We start from the raw sequence: 19,528 nt of genomic DNA, 5'->3' as shown, positions 1-19,528 counted from the left end.
CCCGGCCATCTCTGGTGGTGATTCGGCCGCGGCGTCTTCCATCTCCGACTCCCTGGTACGTGTCGTCCCTCGTGTGTCCATCGTTGGACGTTTTACTTCTGACACCAGATGTAGTAAGTATATGGAGGCTTGACGACAGGATCGGAGGCACACTTATTTATTACACCAACACAGTCATTACAGGTCACTTGGCTACAGGGATTTCTCGACAGCTAACCCCTCTAACCTATACCAATTCCTCCACTACGGGACTAGGGGAGGCTATCTGTCCCAGCTTGGTTAAGCTGGGATCCCGGCTCCCTGAGTCACCAGACCAGCTTCGTCTGGGCTCTCGGGGCCACGCCACCGGCTTGCCCTGGTCGGCCCTTATAAGGACAGCAAGCCAGGGGAGCTCTGGGGCCTACACTAGCTGGTCTTCCGTCTTCTCTGGTTAAAGCTGAGTCCCGACCTCGAGCCCTCGAGCTCATCACCTTTTATAGGACTCGCCCCCGAGGGGGGGCCCGTGGGGGATACACATGCGGACGTCGGTGCGAGCGCCACCCTTGTGTACGGCCGTAACCCCGCCCCTTGTGTTTGTTGGCCATCCGTGGTCATGCATAATCACACCTCAACATTCGTAGCCATGCGCACCTCTACACAGGAGCAATGATGGACTTGGCATACGTGTGGGAGTCGTGCGAAGAAAACTGCAGTAACAAAGACAAGACAAAGATCCCCCGTTATAGCCTCAACAGACTGTGGGGGCAAGTGCTGTTAGCGAGCGCCTATGAAGGCCTACACGACACACGCGGGGGTGGGTGGCCAGCACCACGCCCGGCCGCCTTTGTCTTCCGAGTGGCGATGTTGACACACCGCACCAGGTACTCATTTGAGGCTGAGCCGACCTAGGGGACTCAGTAACACACGCGTTGTGACCTCTTTTTTCAACCAGCCTTCTCTTCTCTCGGAGTGCTGAGTTCAAGGCCCACGCTCCGTATTTACCCCCCTCACCCCCGACCTTCTGTAACCTTCCACAAGCTCCTCTCAGCATCTCCTTGTTTCCCACCAAATTTACCTCCTTTGGGTTTCCTCCAATCTCTTATCTCCCCCCCCCCACCGCCCGCGCCGTCGTTACCACCGTCTTATTGAACTATCTTCGATGTGGTCCCGTGTTCACCTGCACACGCGCTTGCGAAACAAGGTCAAGTGCAATCTTGATTTGAAGCTTTCGTGACTGCAGGAATCCATACTCTTTGGTTCTTTCGGTAAAGTCACGTAGGCAGAAAAAGAAAAGATCACGACGTTTCGATCGCAACACAAGCAATGGTCATCAGGTGGGACAACCACCGCCTACTTCAGCAGTTTTTTCTTGATGTGGTTGTCCCGCCTGATGCGATCGAAACGCCGTGATCTATTATTTTTCTACCTACGTGACTTTACCGAAAGAACCAAACAGTAAGGTAACGTGCATATTTTCGCTCGGATTATCCTCATGCAAGGCTACCTACCAAACGTTGTGTCTGCTACCTGAATGCTGCTGCTGCTGAGGCTGCATGGATCGAATGTTGACTTGCACATTTTAAATTGGGCACCCATGAGCGAGAAATCATATCTCACAGTCATCACTCTCTCCTACCTCACAGCTCACTCTCCTCCCCTCCAAGATCCTCATCCATGTGAAGGCCCCATCCAGCAGTGGAATAACAAAGGAGCTAACAAAAAATTGTGAGAACCCGAACATTGTTTATTGTCCTTACCCTTGCTGTAAGTTACGCCTTAGAAACAACAGAGGTGCTTAAATAACACAGTTAAAACTAGCACTAATAAGTAACAGTACACCACCATTAAACAGCAACGACTTTATTTTTTATGATTATAATTCGTGGAAAAATCACAGTGAACCAAGATAATAATTCTACAGTGTGCGTGACGCACAGCAAATATCACAAACATGCTCGTACAATAAATAATAACTTGAACAACTTTGTCAACTGTCGGATGAAGGCATTCCCTACCCCCAATACCGCATATGCAATGGGGTGTGGGGGTGGATTGGCGGAGGGTTGCTTGACCATACTTCACCACGATGATCATTGCCGGTTGGCGAAGGAAGGGCACATGACACTGGCTCTGGGCAACACACTCGCCGCCGACGTCAGCCGTGGGCTCTTAACTCAAACTGGAATTGCACTCGGGTTCATGTAACGGCGCGCGAACTACTGCACCAACGCTCCCCCTGCCCTGTGTGGTATATCACTATCGAGTTATTCTAGGGGAAGCGGTAGTGTCGTGCTGAGCTAGCGCTGCGCTACGAATCCAGCGACCCTGCTTCAATTCCCGCTCACAGCCGACACCAGTGACGATTATCTGCACCGTACCTGGGCCTCCCCTAGGTCGACTCGGCAGTAAATGAGTACCTGGTGGGATGTGAAAACATCGCCACGAGGGAGACAAAGGCGACCGGGCGTGGTTCTGGCCTCACCACTCCTCCTTGTGTGCCGTGCCGGCATTCAGAGGCGCTTGCTAACAGTAACTTGCCCTAAAAGTCTGTTCAAGGCTATCCGGGGGATCTTTGTCTTTGCATCTATCACTCTGAAAAAAAATGACAATTGAAAACACGCGCAACTTTACGACGTGCGCACACTGTGTGCTTGTAAATTTGAAAATAATAATAAACCATTAAAGGAAATGTGTTATTTGTGTACAGCACGCTTAAACGTGGAACCGTTTGTCTCCCGGTGGGCAAACTGATCGCTCAGAATCTCTCCGTGAGGCACATTTGTGGCTGCACTCCACTGACGACTGTCAAAGCAGAGCCAACGTATTTCACCCGAGACAACTTACATCACAGGAATTTTAAAAAAGCCCCCAAATATTTGGGGGTAGGGGAGAGATTCAGAGTGCGGGTGGCCACACAGAAGCCACGCGATTTACGGGAACCCTGAGCTGATTTTGAAAAAAGAAATCATTATTGTCTCTGTCCGGTGTGCACTTTTCTGGCAGATGCGTTTTCTAATCAGCTGCGGACAGTGCTTGCGTTTGTAAAAGTGTTCGTCACGTTATTCCCGCGAAGGAGAGCACATTGAATCTAAAAGGTTCAACTGAATAACACTCCAGATGGAGCCAATATGTCGAACAACACTAACTGCATGCTTGCAATTACACCAATCAACACATGGATCTCCACGATGGTTGTGTCTGCCAGGTCTCGATAGTGTTTTCTTTTGGAACCAATAGAGTTCTTGCTAGCCCATCACCCCTTACGTGGTCGATAAAATGAGTGCCACAACCTTTGGGAAGTCAGGGGTTGACTGGCACCTCACTCTAAAATGTGGAATCTCTACAAAATGGCAAGAAACAACTTTGATTTAAAAAAGAAAATATGAAGTCAAAAAGTTAAGTGTGTATCCCGGTTCATGTAAGCAAGGGGGAATCTGTCATCTCCTGATTCGCAACGAACCCGGCGACCCGAATTCGATTCACGCTCACCCTAGGTCGACTCAGCCTCAAATGAGTGCCTGGTGCGATGTGTAAACATCGCCATTGGGGAGAAAAAAAGGCGGCCGGGCGTGGTTCTGTCCACCCACCCCCTCGTATGCCGTGCCGGCCATCATAGGTGCTACTTGCTAACAGCACTTGCTGGGGAGTCTTTGTCTTATTCACGTGTGCCTCTGTGTTTGTCCGTGTGTCCGATTCGTATGTGTGTCCGTCTTCGTGTTTGTCCATGTGTCTGTATTCAACTTGGTGGTTTTCCGTGACTTCATCACTCTCGTGATAGTTGCTTTAGGAGTCTAGAGCAACTGCACTGAAACCTAGGTTTCTTAAGAGCACCTTAGTTTGGGAGGCGCGGTTACTGGCCAAGCCATCGATCGATTCGCCCGCCCGCTCACTCGCTTGCTCGCTCAACGACCCATTCCGTCACACGATCTCCGCCGCGCTCTTCCCTCGCGATCGCTCGGGCCCCAGCATCAAGAACTCCTTGCAGTTCCGCACGACCCCGCGGTCGTGGCTCCGGTGGCCCCCGTGACGGTGGCCCCCGCGCGCCGCCAGCGCGGCCTCGCGCTGCGTCTCGTTGCGGGCGACGTGCCAGAGCTGCACGCAGAGGAGGAGCGACACGAAGACGGCGGCCAGCGCCGCGTACACGGCGCACGCGTACACCAGCGCATCCCTGCGGAACACGCGCACGTGTGCGTGAACACGGGGTACACGAACATATGTACACCCGCACACACGTACAACAGCGCAGCGCATGAACGCGGGTATGTTAACATGTGTGCACGGCGCAAGCGTACACCAGCACGGCCCTGCGGAACACACAATGAAGGTGACGATGATGAAGGTGATGGTGACAATGATGGCGATGATGATGGAGATGATGGTGATGCTGATGACGACGACGACGATGATGATAATGACGAAGTTTGCGCACTCACTCGGCGCGCTCGTAGGCATGCGGGCAGTAGACGAGCGCCAGCGCGAGCGGGGAGCCGGGGCAGACGATCGGCAGCGCCAGTGCGAGCCCCACGCACACCGTGGCCACGAACAGCGCCAGCAGCGCCACGAAGCACACGTGGTTTCCCTCGCCCACGCAGCTGTCGATCCTGCGCTTGGGAAAGACGGTCGTCACAACGTCTGATCAATGGCGATTTAGCCGGCCAGCAGGTGGCAGCAGTGGCATTGGCGGTGGTGGCGACGCTGCTGCACGTGGCTACCGCTGATCCGGCGCTCTGGAGGCAAAAGCGAAGGTTGGTGGATCACCGCACAAAAGTTGTGCAACTCCCCTTTACGTGGGCCGCCGAGGAGGGGCCCTACCCTGGTTGGCCACAAGGCGGTACAGCAAAAGTACTGACTAATTTGTACGGGGGGAAAATATAGTGTTGGTTCCTTCACGCACTTGGGGTTTTTTTTTCCGAGCGCTCCAGTTTCCACTCCCACGCGTATGATCACACGTAATTGGAGTTGGCCAAACATCCCAATGTCGGGCCACGGAGCTCGGGCAAACTGTTGGCGCCTGTTCTGGCTGCAGCCCCGCTTCGTTCGTGGGCCACGTCAAAAGTGGTAGGGCCTCACGTGGCCACGAGGACGTATGAAATTAAGTCATGGGCTCTATCTGGCCCATGGGCATGGGTTTGTTCCCTCTGCCGCTATTGCTACGAATGCTATAACTAAGCTCCGTTATGTGCGAGGCTGTTTAATTTACACGCGTCTGTGAAATTATATTTTGACGGCGGTTTTGTTTATTTATTTAACCCTATTGTTTACCCTGTTTGCAGTAAGCTCTGGTGTGGGTTTTGCATCAATTATTCTTGATGAGTTGGCCCATTCCCTCCCTGCACTGTCCGGTAACTTCCACCGCTGCCGTCTTTCTTGGGCCGTGGCCGTCCCGGTAACAGATCCGTTTGGCTCAACGGGGGCCTCACCAGCTGACGCACCCAAGTCCGAGTTTGCGGCCCCCTGCTGGTGAGAGGCTGAGAGGGTGAGAGGCTCTCACCAGACGCAGTGGTGGTCGAACCTCCGCACGCAGCGATCGCACACGCGGCAATGCCCGGCCCGCGCAGGGCGCCTCGCGCCGCACACCTCACAGGCACGACGCTCGCTACCGAGAGAGCCAGCCGCCCCCTCCTGGACTCCACCACATTCACACACACACGCACGTACACACAGCAATGTACACAAACGCACGTACACACACACGCACGAGCACAGACTATTGGGGCAAGTGCTGTTAGCGAGCACCTATGAAGGCCGGCAAGGAACACGAGGGGGTGAGTGGCCAACACCACACCCGGCCACCTTTGTCTCCGTAGTGGCAATGTTTATACACCGCATTAGGTGCTCATTTGAGGCTGAGTCGACCTAGGGGAGACCCAGGACCGGTTCAGATAATCATCATTGGCATTGGCCGTGAGCGTAAATCGAACCTGGGTCGCCGGGTATACGTACGCACGAACACATCGCCTCGGTTAGAAACCAACCTCATTTGAAAGAGAAAATTATAAAAATAATTAACTATCGTGAGCACGCACCTCGGCATCGCTGGGGTCCAGGTATCCCGGGTCGCGTCGTGAGCAGTGCAGCAGCAGCAGCACGGCCGTGAAGAGGGCCGTCACGCACAGCCACTGTCCGTCGCCGATTCCTCCTCCTCCTCCTCCGCTCGCCATCGCCATCTCCGTCGCGTCTCGGAACCACGTCCGCCCCCGCCGCCACCACAGCTCCCAGGAGAACACGGCGTAGAGGTAGAGCAGCGAGGCGAGGCCCAGACGCAGGAAGAAGGGGGAGCGGCGACGGCGGCGGTGCGTGGCGAGGAAGTAGGCGAGCAGCAGCGCTGGTGCCGCGAGCGCCGCGGTGAGGGTGGCGGCCGGGTGGAGCGCCGCGACCCGCAGGGCGGCCGGGAGCAGCAGCACCGGCGGGATGGAGGCCGCGTCCGCCGGGGTCAGCAGGCGGCGAGCGCCGCCGTTCGCTCTGGCGGTGCCGGTGCCGGTGGCGTTGCGGCCGACCGCCGGGCACCACCGCGGCACGCGGATCCGGTCGGTGATGTCGTCGCACAGCGAATGCAGCGAGGCGAGGCCGACGCCCTGACACCTGAAGCAGCTGTGGTGCGTAGGCGAGAGGGACGCAGGATTCCTCACGCAGTGTACTAACCGCTACACTCCCGCTTACCATTTAGATACACGGGGGTATCCACACGCACGGGTGCATACACCCATCGCTGTGTTCACACACACATACACAAGCATACGCGCATATACAATCTAACACCAGCGTGTGCTGCGATATATGATGTAAATGTACACACTATGACGATAACTGTAACATCCATTTGCCATCCCTTTGTAAATGTGTTTTGCATTTTTATTTTATCTGTTTTTCCATATGATTTGGTGTTTTAAAGTTATTTAACCGAAATAATAAAAATAAAACATAATAAAACAATTCTCACGACGTTTCGGCCACAACGCAAGCAGCCGTCCTCAGGTGAATAATGAGACAATGCCAAGCTAAGAGCTTATATATAAGCTGCGTTGGAGGTGGAAGAAAGAGCGCCTTAACAAAAGAATGTGCATATGAAGAGGAATTTAGCATATACATACATAAGCTAAGAGCTTATATATAAGCTGCGTTGGAGGTGGAAGAAAGAGCGCCTTAACAAAAGAATGTGCATATGAAGAGGAATTTAGCATATACATGTATGAATTTAGCATATACATGTATGTATATGCTAAATTCCTCTTCATATGCACATTCTTTTGTTAAGGCGCTCTTTCTTCCACCTCCAACGCAGCTTATATATAAGCTCTTAGCTTGGCATTGTCTCATTCTTCACCTGAGGACGGCTGCTTGCGTTGTGGCCGAAACGTCGTGAGAATTGTTTTATTATGTTTTATTTTTATTATTTTATTACTTCCCTTCTACGTGACTTTACCGAAAGAACCAAGAAGATGAATTCCTGCAGTCTCGAAAGCTTTAAATCGAGAAATATTTAACCGAAGTCATCATCGATTACTGTTGGGTCCGATCATGTGAATAATGGTGCTGAAGAGATAGTACATCATACCTGTCAACCTATACAGTTTACCCGTATTCTTGTACAGGAAAATTTAGTTTGCAGGTCCATACGGCGTCCAGCCGTTTCAATACGGGCATTCAAACAGAATTTCTGTCTATTTGTTTGTGTTTCTCTCTTGTGATGGGACTTTGTAGGATGAACATTTGAGATTCATAAGGGGCACGGGGTGACCAATAAGGTCTGAATTGGTCTGTAATAAGGTAGGGGCACTGATAAGGGGTTGACAGGTATTGTACATTGACGCGTTTATTCACGTGACAGCTTTGTCTATTCGACTGCGTCGGGTGGTGGAGGGGCGTTACGACACAACACACTGGCACGTGGTATACTCACGCAACGATCTGATCCAAAAAAAATAACAATCAACGATGAATCGTAACGATAAGTGCCAATGGCTGCATGGTAAAATCGTTGAACGGGAGTTTGTCCAGCAAAGGCATTGGCGTAAATCGTTTGACCATTGCAACTTTACAAGCCCAAACATTGGATAATGCCCGTGTACCAAGTTGCACAACATTCAAATAAAATCACGTCACAAACGGTGACATCTAACCGTCATTTCGTCATTGAGCAACAGTCTGATTTAGTGGAGCGCAGTTATTTATTGACAACTTTTACAGTTTGTTTAGTTCATGAAATACATAACATTAGCAAGGATAATCGCGTTATGGCGATAAAATATGATACTATTGTAGTGTGTTCCACGGAGGCAGACACTTCTAACTTGGAGGCAACACGTGTATTACACACCCCAACAGGGTAACTACATAACTATATACACTCTTAGCGGGATAACGACATAGGGTGGTGACCACCACGGGCAACTACTTGACCATCTTCTTGGTTCTTTCGGTAAAGTCACGTAGAATGGAAATAATAAAAATCAAACATAATAAAATCATTCTCACGACGTTTCGGCCACAACGCAAGCAGCCGTCCTCAGGTGAAGAACAGGGCTGTCGGAAAGACAGCGCCCGATTTATTTTGTATAATTTAATTTTTATTACTTTATTATTTCCCTTCTACGTGACTTTACCGAAAGAACCAAGAAGATGAATCCCTGCAGTCACGAAAGCTTTAAATCGAAACTACTTGACCACTTAACGGGCGAACTATATAATCGGACCAGGTCAGCTAACGCGCTGCCTGGTTCACAATGTCTTGCCCGAAGAGTGAAGAGTGTGGCACGACGGGTTGATCCCAGAGAACAGCCCCGCTCGGCTCACAGGACCAGCAACTTATCCCCCGAGCGTGGCCTTGCTCCGCCCTCGGCCACGCCCCCTTCGGGATCTTCCCCGAAGGTTCTGGAACCTCACATCACGTGTCCCCTCGGTCCCCTTCTGGCCCCCGTCCTTATCCTCTCCTGGTCACGTGCCCTTCTCGGGTTCACCTAGCCCAGGGGTTGGGGAACGTCCAGCCCGCGGGCCGTGCAAGGCCCGCAAAATAATTTGATTTGGCCCTGCCAAGGCAACCGCAGGCGGGACTCGAAATTCAAAAAAACTAGGAGCAAACCTGGAAAAGCAGTTGCGAGTAGCAACATCATCAATACCAGCTAACATCACACGCCTCACCAAAGAGAAGCAGTTCCAGCCATCGCATTAGGGGTGAGTTAATTAAATGTTTGACCAAATATAACAAGGCTAATTTTTTAAGTTGATAATTTTGTACACTCATTTGAGGCCGAGTCGACCTAGGGGAGGCCCAGGACCGGTTTAGATAATCGTCACTGATGTTGGTGTATTCACTCACACTCACACCTCACTCACAGGTGTCTTCACACGGACACACACCTCACACACACACAGGTGTATTCAGACACACACCTCACACACACACAGGTGTATTCAGACGCACACCTCACACACACACAGGTGCATTCAGACGCACACCTCACACACACACAGGTGTATTCAGACGCACACCTCACACACACACAGGTGTATTCCCGCGCGCACACCTCACACACACAGGTGTATTCAGACGCACACACACACACACGCGCGTGTGTTCACCTGTCGCAGGTGGAGTCCAGCTCCTCGCAGTCACAGCAGCACGCCAGCAAGTGAGTCGTCTGTCCTTGCCTGTTGACGAACTCGCAGCAGCACAGCTCCTCGCTGCCCGGGGCAGGTGCCCGCCGGCCTCTCTTGCCCGAGACCGCGGGGGGTCTCCCGGGAGCCCGGTCTCCCTCCTTCATCCCCTCCATGGCCCAGGGGCTGCTAACCTGCGACCCACACCGGCAGTGCCAGATTATCATGAGTAGCAAAAGTAGCTACGTGACTTTACTGAAGGAACCAAAGAGTAGAGCTACATATGCTACGGGCCCCGGACTTTTAAGGGCCCCGCGCTAAATGCTTTCAAGCTATCAATTCCGGTTAAGTGATTCTGCACTTGCCCTATTACTATAGTACTATACCGCCTTCAACTTTTATGAACGACTGGGTGTTTAAGTTTGGCGATTTGTCGTATTATCTGGCTGTATAGCAAATGGAAAAAAATACAATAACTTTACTATACAAGTTCCATATTTTTTTTTATATTTGTGTTTTTTAAAATATATTTAGGGCCCCTTTAAAACATATGCTACAGGCCCCGCACGAGTTTAATCCGGCCACTGCGCACCAGTTTGACACCGGTACGTGGCGAGTCAAGGCTCTGATAAATCCGTGGTCGGATCGAGCCCTCGTACGGTGGGGAAAGGGGCCATCCATTTAGTACGTACGCATGGAGGGGGGGGGGGGTTAACCCAAATGCGTATAGGAAACGGGGGGGGGGTGACGCCTCAATAATAATATAATTTGTCTACATTGGCCTTCAAATGAGTTAGATAGTCCAGCGGCGGTGGACTATCTGTTTACTTAAACGCGTCAATATTATTAACTAGGGGTTGTTCGGGGGCGCCTGCGACGACCCTCACAATCATTTACGGCCTTCGGCCAGGAAAGTCACAAAAAAGTTGCACACGAACGACGCATTCACACAAGCACCGGATGCTCCGTTTTGATGTTTTGAATTGTATTTTGTTTTGAATTAGATAATTGTATTTCTTAATTAAAAGCATATTTCATTTCACATCTGGAAGACTTAATTGAAAACTACATTTCGTGTGAATTTTCTCTCGTCGTTAAGTAGATGGCCTTGATGGGGGTTCGGTTCGATGCGGACTTTCACCTGTTTGCAGATCGATTCCAACGTAATCGAACGTCAGTCCCTGCGCCTCCGTCGTTCATGCAGGGGGCGAGTAGGTTTGCAGCGCCCCCTGCATGACAGTTGTGCGGTTAGGGGCCGTCCATAAATGACGTCACGCGATTTTGGACGATTTTTTACCCCCCCCCCCCTCGTCGCATGGCGTCACAAAAAGTCAGACCCCCCCCCCCTCAACTATGACGTCACAAAGCTCTGCCCCCCCCCCCCCCCAAATATAAAACATGCTTTAAATCGCTTTAAACTATTGTCATGGTAGTGCGTATTTAATGTGGCGCTGCACTCTGATGTTGTAGGAGAAAACATTTATTAAAAAGTCTATTTAATTAAGTAGAACGTGTTGTCTATATTTATTTAAAGTTGCGCATTTTGATGTGACGTCACATTTCTCACCCCCCCCCCCCCTCGTCACACATCGTCACAAATGTCTGACCCCCCCCCCCAGCCCCCCTAGGTGCGTGACGTCATTTATGGACGGCCCCTTATACCAGAGTATCCTTGATCGTTTCTGCGTGGGTCAAGTTTCGACAGATTTTTGCGTACCTACTCAATGGATGGCCCCAAACTCCGCCGAGCAGACATCTCTCACCCCTCCCGAGGCAATGATGAATGCCCGTACCTGGTGGAGGGAGGGGGGAAGGGGGGGGTGCCAAAAACCACACACACATCAGCGCTGGGGGAGACAAAGGCGGTCGGGCGTGGTGTTATCCACACCGACCATTCCGTCGTATCATCGGTGAGTTGTAATAGAGTGTTTACGGACAATGACAAAATACCTCCCCCCAAACCCCAACATCTGTAAGCAAGTAGCAAACCGATGAAGGGGGTGGCCAGAACCACGCCCGGCCGCCTTTGTCTCCCCTAACAGCTGTGGATAGCTACACACACGCACACATACACAGGTCACACACACACACAAAGATCGCCCGTGCAACCTAAAGAGACCGAGAGTGAATGACTGTAGCGCGTGTGTTGACTACAGTCCTGTAACTCACACCACACACACCGTACAACCTCACAGACCCACAGTGAATGACTGTAGCCTGTGCGTGTGTGTTGACTACAGTCCTCTAACTTACACCACACACACACCGTACAACCTCACAAACCCACAGTGAATGACTGCTGTGTGTGTCTGTTGACTACAGTCCTCTAACTCACACCACACACACCGGTACAACCTCACAGACCCACAGTGAATGACTGTAGTCTGTGTGTGTGTTGACTACAGTCTTGTAACTTACACCACACACACACCGTACAACCTCACAAACCCACAGTGAATGACTGTAGTCTGTGTGTGTGTTGACTACAGCACTGTAACTCACACCACACACACACCGTACAACCTCACAGACCCACAGTGAATGACTGTCGTGTGTGTGTGTGTTGACTACAGTCCTCTAACTTACACCACACACACACCGTACAACCTCACAAACCCACAGTGAATGACTGTAGTCTGTGTGTGTGTTGACTACAGCACTCTAACTCACACCACACACACACACCGTACAACCTCACAGACCCACAGTGAATGACTGACGTGTGTGTGTGTGTACTACAGTCCTCTAACTCACACCACACACACCGGTACAACCCCACAGACCCACAGTGAATGACTGCTGTGTGTGTGTGTTGACTACAGCACCGTAACTTACACCACGCACACACCCGGACCGGACTTCCGCCTGGTGACAGTGACACGGTGAGACACATTTTTACGAACGACTTCTCGTTACATACGGGAGCCCAATTTCTTCAAGCCACACATACACACACGTGTACACACACACGTGTACACACACACACGTGTACACACACACACACGTGTACCACACACACACGTGTAACACACACACACGTGTACACACACACGTGTAACACACACATACGTGTACCACACACACACACACGTGTACACACACACGTGTAACACACACACACGTGTACACACACACACGTGTAACACACACACGTGTACACACACACACGTGGACACACACACGTGGACACACATACACGCGTGTACACACACACAAACAAAGACCAAGATCACCCGTATAGCCTGCACAGACTGTTGGGGCAAGTGCTATCACCGATGAAGGCCGTATACACACACACACGTATACACACACGTGTACACACACGTGTACACATAACATACCAGCTGTACGACTATGATACGAATGGACTAAGCACGTGCAGTACAGAGCGCCCTATACACACACATATGTGCATACTCGTAAACTTACACTAATATTCACACACACCTACATGTACATTGTCGCTTGTATACGTGATAGAGACACCGCTGTGGGAATGAGTACCTCTTTTGGCGGAAACCAGGAGCTTAATAATTGATTGTCTGTTAATTAGTGATGGCGAGTCCAACCCGCCCGGGGCAATTACAGAGACTGGGCACAAGGTGGCGCCACAGCGTTGCTAATTCTCACAATAAAGAATTGAACATCTTTAATGTGAGAATTATATCGCATGACATTGTAACGGTGGTGTCAATGATCAAAAAGTGTTACTATAAAGAAATGCTGTTGATTATAGTAATGTATAAGGGGTGGAAAAAAATGTAAAAGTATTGTGGCCCGTACGGGGATCGAACCCGCGACCTTGGCGTTATTAGCACCACGCTCTAACCAACTGAGCTAACCGGCCAGCTGGAAATAGGGTTCCGCAATGCATACTATAAGGTCTTTGCTGTACGAGTCGCGTGTATGAACTGTCTATATTTAGTATGGGCATTTTGTATTTTTAGTGTGGTTCAAGAGACTTTTTATAACCAGAATGTATTTTCTCAGGAATGAACTTAAGCCCTGCAAACGAATTAGCTAATTCATTCAAGGACTTCCCTTTATATATAAACAAATTCAGATAGTGAAGATAATTATTAGTACGAGTCGTGGTTTGCGTTCCTTGTTTAACGGAAGATTTCACGCTGCCTGCCAAATGTTTAAAACGGAATATCTCACGGCATCCACACACACACGTGGTGATTCGATAGCCGTTGTTAACTATGTAATGCACGTGGTTCTAACAATAGCTCGTAAGTAGTCGTGGCCGAGCGGTTAAGGCGATGGACTAGAAATCCATTGGGGTCTCCCCGCGCAGGTTCGAATCCTGCCGACTACGGCAGTTTTTTTTAATATTATTTTCGTTCATCTCAAAGCTTTGTTATCTTCGCAACGCAAGCGATTTATACTTAAAAAAGAAAAATACTTTCTTGCCAGTTTTTATTTACAAAACATTTACAAGCCTTTATCAACGAAGGCCCTTTCACACGCCCTATCGTGGTGCTGGACAATACTGCAGATGCTTTAGACTACGTGAACTTAAAAAAGACCCTTTCAGTTGAGGACTTACTCTCTAAGTGTTATTTGGCATCTAAAGTTTTTTTTAAATACAAAATGATTTTATTTTGCTGTTGACAGCAGTGCACAATCATAATTAACACAAAACGTGGAGTGTTTAAGTCAATGTATAGACCGTACCGTTATCTCCAGGACACATCGCCTCCCAGCAGATTTGGACGATTTGCGAATATTTGCGATCCACCAATCCTGCTTTAAATATTTTACCAATTACCTTTGTGTTTATTTGAAGTGGCAGACAATCCGAGTATGTAGAAAAGCCGATATGCGCTCGAACTGATGACTGGTGTATCCATCCAGTAAAGTTTGTTTCGTGATATGGATGACTCAAAACAGGATGCAAAAGCTCAAATCAACACCATAATAAGCAGTCAATTATCATAAACAATTACACATTTTTAAACCTGAATCTCTTCTCGTTACATTTGTCTTGTCTACATCTCGTTGTCATCTTAGATTAAGTTGAAATAGGGGTACTCAATGTCTGCTTCAGGACCCGCAATGGGTGACCACCACTGCCAGTCATTAGTCTAATTGCTGCACATGTCCACATCACTCAATTAAAAAGCATATGCCACCTCCACCATACGCTATCCAAGATAATTTTTTTAAGCTACTGTTGTGTGTATAACTTCTTTCGCACCGCACATAGCCAACCGTGCACATTTTGCTAGAAATAAATGTACTCACAGTATCGTTCAGGTAAGTTAAACCACGATTCACACCAATATTTTAATTGTAGAATCATACTTTATTTTACCGACAAGTCATTACAGGGAGGTCAGGTACAACCTCAGGAAAATGCATGTACAGCTGTGACAAGGGGGGAGAAGAGAATAGCGAGCGATGAAGGGGCAGATGATCGATGAAGGGAAAAACAGAAACTCTAAGGCAGATAGCCAGCGAAGTTGGCTGCCCACATGCTGCATCCGCCTCCCTCATTTTTTTTCCCACAGATGCTTCTCCTTGAGCTCCCGTTCAATCTCCTGGATGTATGGGGAGAGGTAAGCCTTTTCCTGCAAGGGGAATAGAGGGTGGGGCAGCAGAATGAGCATAAGTATTTCTCTTAGGTCCTACAATTCAGCAGAGGGCAAAGCAGAAAAATATTGTACCGTACAATTATCAACGTCTATGCTCTCTGCTTTCACCAACCAGCATGGTGAAATATTGCAAACAATCCAACAAGCCACGTGGGAAGGCTCTTATCAAGCAGTGGACTGACAAAATGGGCCATACATGAACAAGATGTTTAAATCGAACTGTGTAAGTTACTTTGCAGAATATACTCAAACGAGAGATTATGCATATTCTACACGTACCATGAAGAGCAACATAATAACATTATTTAATCAATGTGTCTCAAATTGTGACGAGATTCTGGCAGTGAATAACTACACTTAGCCTTGAACTCGGTTGAGCAGTGGTATTTTAACTGCGTTTATAGTTTAGATGTATTTCTTCACAAGGCTCATCAGCCTGCCAATGTCACCACTTTACATCATCAAGTAAATGCTCAACAGGAATATCAACTGCGACTTAAGATGCAGTCATAATGAGATTATTTATAAATCAAAACTGCATTCTATTGTACTTTAGTTTTATGCAGCTGGACAGAAGTTTGTCTCAAATGTTCTCATTCATTGCATTTGCCTAAATGTAACATATCACTCGAAAATAATACACGAGTTATACACGGGATATTTATGCATTCATCTTGAGCATCAAAATATTTTCCAATGAATTGTATCCTTTCTATCACTATAATCAGATGCACTGATCTCAAGATATGCCAACTCATCGTTCAAAGGCATTTTTTCTTCTTCCTCTTTAGCTCCAGAGCGGTCAAAAAAAAAGTCAGTGATTTTCTGCTCAAACGAATCTATTTTCAGCCTTGAGCCTGTGGTGGAAATTCGACCTTCCCATGGCAGTTCCAAATCTGTCCACTTCCCCACAAAGAGGTACTAATTGTATCGACCTCAACACAGATGATGAGCTGAGTCAACCCCCACCAGAATTTGAACTTGGAAACCTTATTGCGAGCCACTGGCTCTACACCTCTGAGCCACATGGCCAATTTCCGGAGCGATGGCTGTGGTTAGCGCACTGCGCCATGAACCCAGTAACCCGAGTTTGAATCCCGGCCACAAATAACATCAGTTGCAAGTGATGTCTGAACCTTGTCTTGGGCAACCCCCTTCACCAACCCACACCGACGAGAATGGTGAAGTAGGGTCAAACAACCTCCATGAGTGACAAAACAATTTTTCAGCTCCACCCTCTCCATCCCCCCACCAGTCTCCTGCCACCCACTCAGCAAGGCAGCTGCTTGCCCGTACATTTTCAATCTTTGTCCACTGGTCCTTGGGAAGGATCTGGTGCTTGACCGAGAGGTCGAGGGCACGCTTCATGCGGAACACACGCTCGTTGTACAGGTTCTCGGGCAGCCGCCGGATTGCCTCCTTGACGACGTCATCTTCATACAGCGTGTCCTCGTACATGAGCCCTGGAAAGAAGCCGTGGGGAAGAGGTGGAACGTTAATGATAGAGGTTGGGAAGAGAGGAAAGCAGTGAAAACAACAAACTATTTGAGAGACTCAACGATGACAAATGTCCACACGGTCAGCGTGATGGGTGTAATTTCTCAGACTATTTAACAAACTAATAATTGAAGAGATTAAAAAATGATAGGGAATGAAAACTAACATTCACAGTTTAACATGAAAAGTATTCCCTGCTGCACCCGTAGTCTAAAACTCCCTTCCCCCTGCCATCTGTGCTGTGGAGTCCCTGCCCCTGTTTAAGTCCAGGTTCTGGAGCTTCCCCCCCCTTTTTCCTCTGCCTATGTCAGTCGAGTGAGCTAAGAAACGATCATTATTCAATGGTAACCAAAACCGATTGATTTTAGGTTTAGTCTTAAAGCATGGATTTTTTTATAGAATGTAATTATCCATCAAATAATTGATTAAAATTAATTGCACTCGCAATAATTAAATTCTGCAAAAAGTTATGGATTCTGATTCAAATACAGTATGTTGAAAATGTTTATACTGATACATTTTATATATTCATACCACTATGTTTCACATTAACGACACAAATTCGTGAAAAGCATGATCATTGTTAGAATTCAAGGTCAAATATTTGGTGTGATTAATCAAATCTTTACTTTTAAATGAGTATTTTGTATTTAAATTCTGAGTATTATCTTGCCATGACAGTATGTATTAACGTTTTGTTGCATCACTTTGACCAAATGAATCGAGTGATATTACAAAGTATGTATGTAATGTGTATGGAGATTAGGATGCGAGTTCTTACCATACTTGTTGAAGCCAGCCGAATTGTAGTACCAATTGCGGAACACATTGAAAAACCTCCGAGTGACGGTCACTGCAAGACATGAACACGTGTATATAACAACCGCCATCCTCCACTAAGTGGAGGACGCCACCACGGCACTTGTGCCAGGCTAGGTGCACTTTGCATATAAATACACACACCATCAACAATCACATCCATTCACCAAGAGGTCATGTGGAATGGCGGTGGCTCACTGAGTTTGCGGATAGGTGCATTTTCTCCAGCCTCTCTAATTTCCTCTCACAAATACAAATATTAAAACATTAACTAACCAAAGAAAGTGACATGTGTCAACGTAGATGTAGGGAAAGAATCGAAACGTGTGTCGCTATGGTCTCATATTCTCATCCAATCATTGTTGTTTTTCGTCCAATTGCAGAGCTTTTCTTGAGATTTTGATGACATTAAGGAACACCACTTCCTTTAGTTTCCATGTATACTTAAGGAATTAGGGTTAAGGCTAGCATTGGGGTTTCGAGTTAGGAATCATGTTTCAGGATGTGATGTGGGTTTAGGGTTAGTCTTTAACGGGTTTTCATTATGACACAGAAGTTCGGGATAAGTTTAGGATTTAGAATTCTGGTTAAGGGTGTGGGTTGAAGTTTACATGTAGGCGTTCTGGGTTTTTTTTGTGTTATGGTTTAGTTAAGCTAGGGATTTACTTATCGGTATTTAGATGTAGAGTAGTCGACATTAACATCGGCGTAACCTTGGGGTAATTTTAACCTCAAACGTCTAATGCAACCGGACACAGCGACCTCCTGAAAATGGGTATCGAGGTTGATGTGTCTCCTTTCCATAGTCTAAATATATTCATTTTCATATCATATTTTAATTAAACATACATAATCTGCATCAATGCACGATATAGCTGCATGCATTGTCAGCCAATTCAGAGATTACGTTACTGCCGATTGAAAATCTACGGACACGACACCGATGTATGATGTGCTGTCCGTACATGCTTGTTAAAAAATAAAGACCGCACACGTACAAATATTTCGATTTAAAGCTTTCGTGACTGCAGGGATTCATCTTCTTGGTTCTTTCGGTAAAGTCACGTAGAAGGGAACTAATAAAATAAAAAAAAATTAAACATAATAAAATACAATTCTCACGACGTTTCGGCCACAACGCAAGCAGCCGTCATCAGGTGAAGAACAGGGCTGTCTTTCCAAAGAACCAAGAAGACGTACAAATATTGTTTTGCCAATCCACTGCTGGATGATGCCCTCCCCGCGCCATGCGGTTTATTTTGCCATACTTCACCACACCGGTCGCAGAGGGCGGGGAGCATAGACGCCCGAGCACAACGCAGTACAACTTCTTCCGCCTCACTGCCTAGAACACGGCGCAACCCTCGCAGCCTATAGCACCTGGTATGCAGTACTGTATATGGCAAATTCCACCCATCGAAGAACTAGTCAGGGTCAAGCCCCGCATAGCTGCATTGAACTGAAGAGTCGGGGAGAATATCCCGGTGATTTGATCACGGGAAGGGGTAAAAATAAAGATGAAACTCATTTAAACAAACGTTAATTACACAAACAAATGACTTTATCGCGCCTAATAACCCACACTGCAGTCAAGGACACTGTGTAGGCCTCAGGATGTCGGGTCACGAAATCACCGAGGGCCAAACCCCGCGGCCCGCCCGCGATTAAATGACCGCAGGCGAAGCGCCGGTCTCGCCTCCGTTGTAGCGAACGACTGCAAACCCTGGAGGAAGGCGAACGTTTAAATAAACAAGAACCACCACCACCAAAGTGTAAAGTTGTAGCCGGTGGGACACGAACCTGACCCCTGGCTCGCCATGTTGAGTCGGCACTGAGGAGGAGCGCGCGCGGAATCACGGGAGGTCGATGACGTCACGGTTGTAATTCGCAGTTCGTATAAACAGTGCGTGGTTTAATAATATAACGTTGATAATGCAACACTCAATATAATTACGTAACATTGGTAATGTATCATTGATAATAATGTAACATTGGTAATGTATCATTGGTAATTGAACATTGGTATTGTAGCATTGATA

General features: G+C 48.1%; 2 protein-coding genes and 2 non-coding genes across 8 annotated transcripts; 1 reads left to right on the top strand and 3 right to left on the bottom strand.

Moving 5' to 3' along the window:
* Positions 1–1,702: 1,702 nt before the first annotated feature.
* On the bottom strand, positions 1,703–13,156 carry LOC133353031 (palmitoyltransferase ZDHHC23-B-like). Of its 5 annotated transcripts, XM_061569107.1 has the most exons (8): positions 12,328–12,395; positions 11,291–11,366; positions 10,715–10,802; positions 9,559–9,767; positions 6,006–6,570; positions 5,471–5,601; positions 4,413–4,580; positions 1,703–4,147 (listed from the first exon to the last, which is right to left on the bottom strand). In XM_061569107.1, the coding sequence occupies exons 4-8, from the start codon at positions 9,747–9,749 to the stop codon at positions 3,898–3,900; spliced, it is 1,305 nt and encodes a 434-aa protein (XP_061425091.1). In that variant the 5' UTR covers positions 9,750–9,767; positions 10,715–10,802; positions 11,291–11,366; positions 12,328–12,395; the 3' UTR covers positions 1,703–3,897. The 5 variants fall into 5 exon arrangements, with proteins under 5 accessions (XP_061425091.1, XP_061425089.1, XP_061425088.1 ...); XM_061569105.1 differs by lacking the exons at positions 10,715–10,802; positions 12,328–12,395 and adding an exon at positions 13,078–13,156; XM_061569104.1 differs by lacking the exon at positions 10,715–10,802.
* A 190-nt stretch (positions 13,157–13,346) lies between these two features.
* On the bottom strand, positions 13,347–13,420 carry TRNAI-AAU (transfer RNA isoleucine (anticodon AAU)). Its single transcript has one exon. It is a non-coding gene; the product is annotated as a tRNA-Ile (tRNA).
* Positions 13,421–13,812: 392 nt separating this feature from the next.
* TRNAS-AGA (transfer RNA serine (anticodon AGA)) lies at positions 13,813–13,894 on the top strand. The gene has a single exon. It is a non-coding gene; the product is annotated as a tRNA-Ser (tRNA).
* A 969-nt stretch (positions 13,895–14,863) lies between these two features.
* On the bottom strand, positions 14,864–19,355 carry LOC133353007 (cytochrome b-c1 complex subunit 7-like). Its single transcript, XM_061569071.1, has 4 exons — positions 19,290–19,355; positions 17,452–17,523; positions 16,470–16,636; positions 14,864–15,149 (listed from the first exon to the last, which is right to left on the bottom strand). The coding sequence occupies exons 1-4, from the start codon at positions 19,306–19,308 to the stop codon at positions 15,072–15,074; spliced, it is 336 nt and encodes a 111-aa protein (XP_061425055.1). The 5' UTR covers positions 19,309–19,355; the 3' UTR covers positions 14,864–15,071.
* Positions 19,356–19,528: the final 173 nt, after the last annotated feature.

Source organism: Lethenteron reissneri, chromosome 42, assembly GCF_015708825.2.
Source record: "Lethenteron reissneri isolate LAM-NWPU_2019-01 chromosome 42, ASM1570882v1, whole genome shotgun sequence".
Lineage (NCBI taxonomy): Eukaryota > Metazoa > Chordata > Hyperoartia > Petromyzontiformes > Petromyzontidae > Lethenteron > Lethenteron reissneri.
This window is presented reverse-complemented; position numbering and strand designations above follow the sequence as displayed.